We start from the raw sequence: 12,253 nt of genomic DNA, 5'->3' as shown, positions 1-12,253 counted from the left end.
CATAAGAAGCCAACAAACAGTGACACCAAGGACAACATAGGGGAAATCGCTTGTGCTTTATAAATGAAATAAAAAAAAACGATAAATTAATGGAGATCAAAGTGGATGAAAAAACAACTTGCCGCAGGTGAGGAACGATCCCACAACCTTTGTATACGCGTGCGATACTCTACCAATTGAGCTACCGCAGCACTGTTTCCCCATCCACTTTCTTGGGTATTTGTTTCCTAGTAGAACCCTAGGAGTGTTAGCCAGCGCCACCACTCAGAAACCTTGGCGGTGGATGTGGAACATCCTTTCTGCTGCAAGCGTCATGAGAACGTGATTTTTTTTGGGTGAAGGCAACCGGTCAGTAAACCCACACATGCTACAGGTGGCGTCAATGTTGCTGGATTCGAGACCCTCGTTATGTGATAAACGAGAAGAAAGGGGCGTCAATGTTGCCGGATTCGAGACCCTCGTTATGTAATAAACAAGAAGGCGATTAACCGAGGGGCCTGATTTTTATTAGTCATATCATAAGAAGCCAACAAACACTGACACCAAGGACAAGATAGGGGAAATTACTTGTGCTTAATAAATGAAATAAAGAAATGATAAATTAATGGAAATGAAAGTGGATGAAGAAACAACTTGCCGCAGGTGGGGAACGATCCCACAACCTTCGCATTATGTGTTGTTCCGCCAGACACTCCTGTCACTTTATTGCAGTATATAGAAGATGACATCAGGGTTTTTGTTTGCCTTCAAGTAATTCACTGTTTCACATATTGCTTTCATACGAGATTACGACATTACGTGTTAGTGGCTGTTGTGAAATCTTTATTTTTTTTGTTTGGAAAGCAATGTTGCAGCTGGTCATTGCACAGTACTCCACAGAACATCGGTGGAATGAAACAACAGTGGAAAACAGTATAAAAACGTTGGCGAATTGATTGTCCATTTCCGTGGTGCTGAAAACAGTGTTCTCACGTTTTCATTGCCGTCAAACCATGCAACACTTGGAGAGAATTGTGCATCATACTTTATTACTGTACTGCAATACATAGCAAGCATGTTGTATGTATTGTTACAACCATTTCAACAGGGCACAAAGTCAATGAATTTTAGATGGGATGTTACTGCACCAGTTGTGATTAGTATTTAGATGCTGTAAGTGGTCTTTATATTATTATTATTATTAGCTCTTTTGCAGTACTACTAGAGGCCCAAGTTCATATATGAGGGATGTTCCGAAAGTAAGTTTTGTCATTTCTTTAAAGGAGAAGATGGTACACCAGGTGAAACAAACAATCTCCATCATAATCCACGTCTGTTGCTGGTTCAACGATAGAAGGAGTGTCAGCGGAGGAAGCATGAGGCATGCGCAAGAGTGCTGAAGAAGAGAGCATAGCAGCAGACCAGCGTGCCCGAGGTTATTTGAGTACAGATCATGATGGCAGACAGATGTGTGCTGACAACGGGTTCGCCAATGGAATCCTGTATTAATGGGCACCTGTTCTTTGCTTTGAAAGCTGCACTCTTGGGATGTCATTTCCAAAACAATGCTGAGGTGCAGCCGCGTGTGCGACAATTCCTTGCATTGCAGGGCACCAAGTTTTACCAGACTGGCTTCTTCAAACTGATTGCACGCTGCGACAAATTTCTCACTGTCGGTGGCGACTACGTGGAAAACTAGTTCGTGATGCCATGGTGTATTTTTTCTTTTTGGAAATAAAGTTTCAGTGTGAAGTTAAATGACGAAACTTATTTTTGGGAAGTCCCTCGTATCTGCCTTTAGATGTTTGAATGCATTTGTATATTCAGCAGAAACGACATATGTGGCTTGTGATTGGCTATAGCAAGTTGTCTCACACTGTTGTGGTGCTGCTCTACTATAGGAAGCTTTAGTGTAGATTTTTCATGGCCATCTTTGGCCGAATTTGCCTCAACAGTCTGTTTCGTTTTCTATAAAAATAAGTAATTTAAACATTGTCATGAGGATTATTTACACTGTCCATCATGAAACCATAGGAGAGGCTTCATCCAGATACCAGGTAGTGGTTGTGTGTATGGACTGAAGTGCTTATGTACCATTGGAGGGTAGCTTTTCAGAGTTAGAGCAGAAGGTGAGATTGTGAGAACTAACGTAAGAGTGATATTTAGTTGGCTAAGCAGCTGAAGTGACCCTAACCTTGTTTGCACATTTATTAGATTGATACTTAAGGACAGTAACTTGTGTTGTCTGTTTATATTGTGGACAGATTTGTGGCCTCTCTTATGACCTGTTTGAGTGTTTTCGTGCCCTTTCCACATCTTGAAAGTATGCCTGCAAAGGTTCTTACCCGCTTTCTTGCTTTGGTTCACAATGCAGGAGACCTACACTCCACCAGCTGGTGCTGGTGCATGGTGATCTTTGTTGTGAAGTAAATTGAAGCCTACAGCATGGAGGCTGAAGAGCAAAGGGCGACTTTTGGTGCAGCAGACTACGCTGTGTTTTCTGTGATGCTTGTGGTGTCATCGCTCATTGGCATCTACTACCGGTTTACGGGTGACCGGCAGCGGACAGCACGCGAATACCTAGTGGCAAACAAGAACATGTCGGTGGTGCCTGTGGCATTCTCACTCATGGCGAGCTTCATGTCTGCAGTTACGTTGCTGGGCGTCCCTTCAGAGAATTACTACTATGGCACTCAGTTTGTTATTATCAACATTGCATACATCTTTGGCACACCCATTGCTGCCTATGTTTTCCTGCCCGTGTTCTACAAGCTCCAGGTCATCAGTGTTTACGAGGTTAGTGGAGCCGTCTCAATTGTTGATTACTTAGGTGATCATGTTTTTGACATACACCTTCCCCCTAAGTTATCCTCACTTCTCATCAATTCAGAATGCCAGGCAAAGTTACATGCCTACATGTAAAGCACAGTTGATAAAATTGATTGCAGCTACAAACTCTTTTAGCCAAGCAACTTCTGAACCCAATATCCTGTCGTCAGAAACTGGTCTGTGTGTGTTTAAAGGGGCCCAGTAAATCTTTTTGAGCATAATAAATAGATCTACTTTGTCACTCAACAGTACAGTCTTGTGAGCCTAATATCAATTCTGTTACTGCAATGAGGAGCCTGCAGTTTTGTCCAAAAGACCACCTGCTCATTCCTTTAAACTGCTTGAAATTCCCAGCATTTTTTTCGTCCTTGAATTTCCCAGCACTTCCATATACTGCGATCATTAGACAGAATTTTTTAGGTGCCACAACTCAGCAGTACTTTTAGCATAGCTAAAGTAGACTCTCACCACAGATGAGGTGGTGGTCCTGCCTGGGGTTTAGGCTGGGGGAGGGGTGGGGGTATGATGCTGCTCTGCCAATCAAGAATATTTGGCTCAGCCTTGAGGGCATGCCAGTGCAATTGTGGATGGAGCATGACGTGTATTATTTGGCATGAGGAGAGTGGCATAGCTTTAAGTACGCTTGCAGCGACAAAAAGGAAGGGGAAAAGGTTGCAAGGGCATGGCAACAGCAGTCTTTGCTGGAAACTGTGGTAGTATGAATATTCAAAATTTTTAGTGTGAATTCAATAGACCCTGCTATTCGATTTGAGAATTTGCTATTTGAAGTTTTTGAATATTTGTTTCTTTAGAATATATGTAGCAGGTAACACTTATTGGAGTCCCATGGGATTGAGAATAATGGAAGTGAGGACTGTTCTAAATGATTCTATTGTATGAGAGCTACTGTTAGGGGAGGCAAAGGCACCAGTTCCTGTGCTTAGTTATTTCCAGCTCAATAAGAATATTATTTGGGCAGTTTCACCAAGTTTGCATTCCTAACAAACAAATGCTGCTCATTGTTAGGAATGCAGATTTGTGTAGGCTGCCCAAATAATATTGTTATTGAACTGTAAATTTCTCGCTTACAAGCACCTCAGTTGTCCCATTGTCTAATTGTTAGTGGTATTACATGCATGTGTCAAGTAATGAATATAAGCCTGATATTTTTCTTTTACCATACAGACAGCATGCAAACTTCCGTGGTTCTTTTCAAGAAACGAGAAAATATTTCATATTCGATTTGATATTCAGTTGTCGTTTTTCTTGATTGTTAGATTCAGAAATTTAACTATTGAAACACCCCTCCTGAAAACTCTTCAAAAAGGTGCATTTACAATCTTTTGGTTGCAAAAGGCATATTAGCAGATGTCCTTTACACCAGACAAGTTCCAAAACTTTCATAAAAGTTATTGCAGGGTCTTTCTAGTTGTTTAGGTATAAATTAAGGTTAACAAGGACATAAATGAAACATGCCGAGAGCTGTTACTTTCTCATCATGTTAGCTTTATACCAATGAAAGAATGTGTTTGCGGACTACTTGGTACATTGCTCTTGAAAATTGAGTACTTTAACAGTGCAAATAAACAGGACACAACAAAGCGTGCATAAAATGTACGTACAAAGCTGCTACAGACAAAAGAAGTTGCTATGAAATGTAGTGTTAGCTTTTATTGCCTTGTAGTCTTATGGCCACATAAAAACAACTTTTCTTTTTCAGTACTTGGAAAGAAGATTTGGGAAGGCAACCCGTCTGGCTATGTCTGCTACATTTGTAATACAAATGGTGAGGCTTACAGTTTAAGTGTGTGTAAATATTTTTACCTGTGACTCTATTTATGAAGGATTTCAGCCGCTTTATAGTACACATCGATATCCTTAGACACCAATGAAGAATGTTTACAGAAAGGCACTCGCTGCCATGCGAAGTCTTGGACAGTAAGATAAGCCTCACAAGTCTTTAGAGCCTCTTTGAACAAGGACAGGCTTCTTTGTGATATGTATACATTATCAGACTATTGTATTACCAGTGCCACAAGTGCAGCCGCATGTTATGTCAGTGTTGTTACGACTGGGTTCGCATCACAGATATAGTGTTGGCGTTCTGGTTGACTCATTGCAGCAGGACACTGGGCTGCCATATTTGTGATTTTACTTGCAGACAAGGCAGCGGTGCACAGTGGTATTCGCTTCCTGCTGCAGTTGGCCACATTATTCAGCGCAATAAATTTGCTGCTGCCTGCCTAAACTCTTTCCCCACTTGCGACTTTCAGCAAGTGTTTGGTATGCAACACATGCGAATTCTTGTGGCAGATAAGCATGAGGCATCAAGACTGGCTGTCTGACTCTAGACGTCATTTTCAGTTGTTTGAATTGGCAGAAGGATAACCACAGTGGGGAAAACTTACATCTAGTGTGTCCCATTGCTGCCAGTGCATAAATTGTGCAACCTGGAATGTACAATCAATGACAGCCTAAATTGAAACAAAATAACGGCAGACGACAGATACTGGCGGCACAGCTTAGCTGCAAGAACAGAAAGCTGTGACGAGATAAGACATGTGCTCGAGAGTGCCCTTTGCTGCTGCCGTGTGAATCGTATGGTTTCGTCTGCTACGCTACTGTGCAGCTCTCACGTGTGCATTATAAAGCAACTCTGTTCACAAAAATATAGCTCATCTTGTCACTGAAGGTGCCGCCTATCCAGTGCATCACTTTCAAATGTGAGCGGGTTCCAAAAAAGTCATTTCTAGATAAGTGAGATCTGACAAAACACATGTGTGCTAGCAGAACGATCCATTGTGCAGCAGATAGAACTGGCTGGTTCGCACAGCAGCAGTGAAGGGCACTCTCGTACACATTTTATTGCGTCTCAGCTTTTAGTTCTCGTGGCTGGGCCGCGCCACCAGTATCTGTTGTCTGCTGTTATTTTGTTCCAGCATAGGCTGTCCATGATTGTGCAGATATTATACACCTTTCTTGTTCTAAACCACAATGCTTGCATTATCACTACTAATGACGCATTTTGAAATGATAGAGTGGGAGATAACACTAAAAAATTTTGTAATTGTTAGGAATGAATTACAAATGTATGTATTTGGTGTTCAGAACATTCCACCTGCCCAGCAAAATATCACTGTAGTGTACCTGTGCACTCACTCATTGAGAAACTACTGTGATTCGTGTATTGTGCTGTTTTGTAATCTAACTGCCATCGCCTGCTATCTGAACACAAAGCGTACACTGTAATTTTGAAACTGACCTGCATGTTATCGTCCACATCCTGATAGTGGTGTGAAACAAAAGGAAGTGAGGCATTCCAGCCCAGGTAATATCTCTGTGCCGGCAGCAGCTGATGATCCCTTTGGTGAAGCCATCAGAATGAAATGGCTGCGGTTCTGTCTTAGTGTCTGTGGGTTAAGTTTAAGGCTTTTAAGTTTATTTTCCAGCAAGTCAGAGATGGTAAAAAAAGTCTAAGTACTGTCGCAAATTGCATGCAGGATGGATCACTTTACGATGCCAGACTAAAGACAACAATAGGGTTACAATTAAGAGGAAGCTTTAGCTCGAGGACTCCTATCTAAATACATGTAAAAGGAGAATTCGTTTTTCTCGGCAACCACTGCACCAAATTTGACGAGGTTTGTTGCATTTAAAAGACAAATTTAAAATCTAGTGACTGTTGGTTTCGAATTTTTGAGTTAGATTGTCAATTTTTTATTAGAAATTGGCAAAAATCAGAAATTTTCAAAAAACGAAACTATCAAGTTTACAACTCTGTAACTTAACCACTAAAAATGATAATACAATTCTGTGAATTGCATCTAATAGTACATCTAAAGCGGACAAAATTGATATGTTACACATGAATATACAAGAATTTAATCATAGGGAAATACAACTTTTGCAAAACCGTTGTAACCAACGTAACAAATTCACGTTAGATGTAAAATGACATATTGAATTTGTCCGCTTTGGACGATCTAATGAATGTCGTTTACAGAACCGCGATATCGGTTCTTGATGCAAAGCTATGAATTTGTAAACTTCGTGATTCTATTTTTTTCTAACGGTCAAATATTTGAAAATCGTTTTAAGAAAATTCAAGCCCTAAATCGAAATTCCGCTTCCAACAGTCACTGGAATTTAACTTTCTCTTTCAAATGCGACAAATTTCATCAAAATCGGTCCAGGGGTTATCTCATAAAAACGTTTTTGCGTTTTACATGTATTTGAATAGGCCGCGTCGGAGTTGGGCCCGAGCTAAAGCTTCCTCTTAAGAAATCTTTGAAATATTTCTGCAACTGGGCTATTCCGAATGACTGGCGAGGCCGTCAGCCTCAGTGCTTCATGTACGTCAGGAGTTTATAAACTTGACATGTACTGCGCACTTTTCATGTTCAGAATGTGACACACGCTGAAAGTCTCAAACAAATAAATAGTTCAGGCAGTGTCAGTGAAGACTAATGTAAAGCAACATTACTGGCTGCAGCAACAAGCAAATGTCGCACTGCTATAAAGGAACCACAAGTACGGCAGCCATGCGTTACAGCAGCTTGCTGCCTTTTCAATGTGTGGCCATTTTGAGCTGGAATGTAGTATAAAGGTCCAAACCAGTTGCAGACATTTCACACTATGTAAAATGGGCTTTATGCTGTACTCTGCTATGCAGCAGTGCACCAGTGTCAGGGCAGATGTGTTGGGTCTCGCTGGGGCGGCCTGGCAGTAACTTGCTGCACATCAGATTAGTGAACTTTAATGACCTTCTCGTAGATGGAAATGCACAGCAATCAATTCTGCCGCTCCGCCCCTTTTTTACTCCCTCCTACTGGGAGTCTGCTTTTGAGATGTGCGGGCTCACATGCAGTAGTGTGTCATACTGGCTTAAAGAACTTATTTCCGCACTCAAGCCAGTGGGCGTGTATTTTGCATGAGGACATGTTAGAATCAAGTACATATTGGTCATTTGAAGAAATGCAGTTATTTTGAGTAACAAGAGCTTACTCTTTTTCTTTAGTAACTTATTCAGGTTACGTCTGGCTCTGTTGCCTACAGTCAGTTGAATGTGTGCAACCCTAGAGTGTTCTAAATTATTACTGTTCCAGGTTTTCAAAGACTAAACATTGCGTCAGACTTTGACCGCCCCTCGTTGTGCATGCTTGTGCATTCCCCATCGCAGGTGCTGTACATGGCAGTCGTGTTGTACGCACCAGCTGTGGCCCTGAGTGCTGTCACTGGCATATCAAAGTGGCTTTCTATTATCTCTGTTGGTCTGGTCTGCACATTTTATTGCACTATTGTGAGTACAACTTTATTGCCATCTGGGCAGGTTATCATCTGGGCGTCTTTTTAATGTTCAGAGGTGTTAGAAAAAGGGGGGTGAGTATAAGCAGTGCAGTTTACAGTACCTTTCACCTAGCATCTTATTTTTCTTTCTTTCTTTCTTTCTTTCTTTCTTTCTGTATTGCTTTACGAGCGTCCTTTCATGTGCTCTCCGTGCAAAAGTTTGCCATGCATGGAAGCCATAAGAAAGGTTTCTTCTGTGGCAACTCGTGCACAATGGAACTGAAAAGCACCATCTATGCTTCTCTGTGTGGCCACCACGCAGTGCCTCTGTTTCAGGAAGCACAGCCAAGCCACTAAAAAAATCTAATTCTGGTGTTCTACGTGCCAAAACCACAATCTGATTATGAGGCACGATTTATAGAAATGGAGCCGTGGTGGCCTTGAGGGTGTTTATGAGGGATATTTGAGGTATTTCAGCTATGGCTGTCTCGAGTCTTTCAAAATAGGGGATTTGAGGTGATTGATACTTCTTGTTGGTGTAAAGTCATAGCAGTTGCAGACACCAGAAACTGTGCAGTAGTTGCCTATTTGTTTCTTACTTAATTAGTACAAGTTTAATAATTATATTTTTTAATTAGGAACTTCAGCCTTTATATTGCAGTCGCAAATGCCAGTACTAAATACTTGCAAGTAATAAGCATTCTATCAACTGTACCAGTTTCGAGATATTTGTTCACAATATCAGCAATGAAGTACATTGTGATGTTCTACATATCTTTGTCTCACATTAACCAAGGAAGGCTTTGTGAGGGAATTATTTATAAAATGCCAATGCATTTTGCTGCAGGATTGGGGTCTCTCAGCTCTTGTTACATAGGCTGTTAGCACACCATGTTCAGCATTATGGAATTGTGCAAAGATTGTGTGCATTGCTGTCCCTGTGTGCAAGCATCTGCCCATGTATGTCTAGAATGGGGATGTAGTTAACTTTATTTTTTCCACTCTTTTTCTTAGGGTGGCATGAAGGCTGTTCTGTGGACTGACCTGTTCCAGTCAATACTCATGTTTGTGTCCATGTTTGCTGTTGTTGGTGTGGGCACCTATAGGATGGGCGGTGTCTCCAATGTCTGGAATGAAGCGCTCGCTGGAGGGCGGATAGAGTTTTTAAAGTGAGCATCCTGTGTATGGTTATTATTGCTTCTGGTAGCGACTTTCTTAATCCAAACTGACAGAGTGTTTTGTTAATGAAGTTTCTTTTTCTGCGATTTTCTGATGACATGCAGGTGATTCTCACAAAATTCATCTTAATGTAATGTACGCTTTCTATGGCTTGTGGCGAATCAAGTGATGCAAACGTCTTGGGCTTTTCCAGAAAGTGGGATGATTCACATTTTATTGATGATGGACATATTTCTCTTTGTGGCCTTCGACAGATTTCTTACATTATGAGTGTATTTTGTAACCGTGCACTGATGCTAATTGTATTTAGGCTACGATTTTAAATTTTAATCCCCCGAGTTCAGCTCAAACGTTACTCTGTTTACATCTTTGTGCACTAAGGCTTAATTCTATACTGCATATCTACCCAAATGTTGACAGGCACCATTGCGAGACAGTGCCAACATAGTCGTGAGTTCACGTCGACAGGTGCTATTATTCGACTGCCTGTTCAGGCCACATATCTTGTGGAGCATCAAATACGTGTACTATGTTACTCTCATTTCTGTTTGTGATATAGTTAACTAAATTTCGGATGATTCAAACAAGAATTTGTGGTTCATAGGAAATCAAAATACGGTAAGTCAACTGCAGTCGTAAACTAACTACTTCAACAAGCTGTCGTATCACAACTGACTTTGTGCAAGTCGCATTTTTGGTTATGCAAAGACCGAGGCCACCTTTGATATTACTTCTCATGTCTTCTTATTTATTTTTTCACAGCTTTGACCCAGACCCAACTGTACGCCACACCGTGTGGACCCTGGCCATTGGAGGCATCTTTGTCTATGTATCCCTCTACGGTGTCAATCAGGCCCAGGTTCAGAGGCTCATGACTGTCAGCACACTCAGGAAAGCACAACTGTACGTGCAAAGTGCTGGCTGTTGCACATTTATTCTTCAAACTGGCTGAGTGTAAATACTAACCTAGTAGCAGCACTTTGTTGCGTGCTCCAGGCTAGCGTATCGTATTGCTGCCGAGTTGTAGCGACGCCTGTTTATTGAAGCTCGACCGACGTTACTATTGGGTAGCGTGGCATTGTCGGTGGGCTGCAGGCATCCGGTAGACCATGGCGACCAGGCAAGGACGAGACAATTTCTAGTGCGAAACTTGCACGGTTTATTCAAAGGTTGGTGAAAGATGATAAGAGAATGAAGAGTGGTAAAAGTGCATTTCGGAGCCCCTCAATTGTGGGAGGGATCTTGCTCCCGTCGACGTCACGTGACAGGCACACAGTCTGGTTTGTGGATGGGCGTCCCGCCTCTGTGGATACCAAGCCTGCAGCAAGGAAAGAGCGTCCCGCCTCCGTATATACCAAGCCGCGGGTCCGGGATTGTAGACGTTTATCCTTATCTTTTGCGCGTTGCTGGTTTGCGGAAGTTCTCCTGTAGAGCTCGACAGTTTGAGGGAAGGGTCCCTCTAAAGTCACACACACGCAAAAGGGGCCTGTAAACACTGCCGGGCTTTCGCCAGATCGGCATACACTCGAGACAACCATGATGAATTAGGAAGTCACACTTTGTTTCGATGAGGCATGGGGGTCGAGAATCCATTTTGCACGAGGTGCTAGACAACCGTAACAACTTGTGCAAGTCATCATGTATACGGGCTAAGTCCTCTTTGACCTACTTGCTTTTGTGACCACGACTGTACGCCTAGTCCACCGCCTGTAGAGGCGCCACTGATAGCCACCTAGCAGGTGCTTCCAACAGTACGCGCGGGAGCAGTAACAGACGACAACCCTTCGCAGCAAGGATGGCTGAAGTTCGCGGCTGCGATTTCTCCTTTGTTCGGGCGCCAGACTGCTTCTTCTGCGGTGACAGCTGTAGGGAAGACGCTGGCCTCTGTGGGAGCGGGTATGAACACGATGTTACCGGTGTTTGAGGCAACGTGGTCCACATACGTGTCAGGTGCATCCTGCAGACAACCATGAACCCCATTTACATGAAGTTGATCTCATGTTAACTAGCCACTAAATCTTGTTTAGTCTTTTTTTTAACGTCTACCCTTGCCGCAATGATTCTTCTGTACCTCAATAATAAGCTCCCGTCGTTAGTGCAAACTTATATCAAACAAATCCACACGTGCGATGTCTGCATATGCCGTTGTGATTTTTCTGCCAATGAATAGATGTGACATTGCCGAATAAGTGCAGTCAAGGTCGGCTCAAGAAGAGTAATTGTGAATTTATTAATAGAAACGCATACACTAGTCAACGAAGTCACCAAACGCACAGGTTAATAAAAGCGCGTGTTAGCGCTGTATCGCCGATGCAATTCTGCTGCATACGCCGATGAACTACTGTTCCCACTGCAGTTTTTGCAATTTTAAATTCCCCAAGGGAGCTGCTTGGGAACGTACAAAGCTAAAGTCTGACTAACATTTCAGTACTTTATTTTTAATGTTACTAAAGAGAGGTGCCACACGATATATTTAAAGGCAGAGCAGCCCTAGTCAAAGTAGATGAGCGCTGGTGGCAAGGCCGGGTTTAGTCCTCTGCGGTGTAAGCATAATAAGAAAGAATTCAGTTTAGTACAAAATTCACATGCAAGAAGTGACTACGTTGTGAAACAAACAAATCACTCGGCGTGTTAAATCTGCTCAGACAGCATCGAGGTGTGATGACTTCCCAAACGTGACGCGATCTTTAGCGAAAAATGTAACAAAAATACCATATGCAGCAACTATTAGCAATTCTTGCCCTGAACTGCCTATTCTCGAAACACATTTCCCAAAAAGCCACAATATCTAAGATACCCTTAGGCGAAATTTAAAAGCTGTTAAAGAAGCACTTGCTTGGTATCATTCCGATAAGACACAGCGCAATTTAGACCCTTTACAAACGAGGCAGGGTGAAAACCACGCAGCCCAAAAGAATCAACAAGAGTTACGATTTAAGGAACTAGCACAGTTAAACATGTGCAAAGCCACTCATAGATG

At 42.3% G+C, this 12,253-nt stretch overlaps 1 protein-coding gene across 5 annotated transcripts in view; it reads left to right on the top strand.

The window, feature by feature from the left end:
- Positions 1 to 12,253, top strand: part of LOC142571438 (putative sodium-dependent multivitamin transporter) — a 94,238-nt gene that overhangs the window by 27,384 nt on the left and 54,601 nt on the right. For all 5 annotated transcript variants that reach the window (XR_012825878.1, XR_012825879.1, XR_012825877.1 and 2 more), the window contains exons 2-6: positions 2,354 to 2,775; positions 4,529 to 4,594; positions 7,988 to 8,107; positions 9,109 to 9,263; positions 10,036 to 10,176. Coding sequence is in view for 2 of the 5 variants with exons in the window: in XM_075679788.1 (XP_075535903.1) it covers positions 2,425 to 2,775; positions 4,529 to 4,594; positions 7,988 to 8,107; positions 9,109 to 9,263; positions 10,036 to 10,176 (833 nt within the window). In the remaining 3 variants the exon portion in view is untranslated. The remainder of the gene's footprint in view (positions 1 to 2,353; positions 2,776 to 4,528; positions 4,595 to 7,987; positions 8,108 to 9,108; positions 9,264 to 10,035; positions 10,177 to 12,253) is intronic.

Source organism: Dermacentor variabilis, chromosome 2 (genome assembly GCF_050947875.1).
Source record: "Dermacentor variabilis isolate Ectoservices chromosome 2, ASM5094787v1, whole genome shotgun sequence".
NCBI lineage: Eukaryota > Metazoa > Arthropoda > Arachnida > Ixodida > Ixodidae > Dermacentor > Dermacentor variabilis.
The sequence above is the reverse complement of the archived record's forward strand: the minus strand, read 5'-3'. Positions and strand labels throughout refer to the sequence as shown.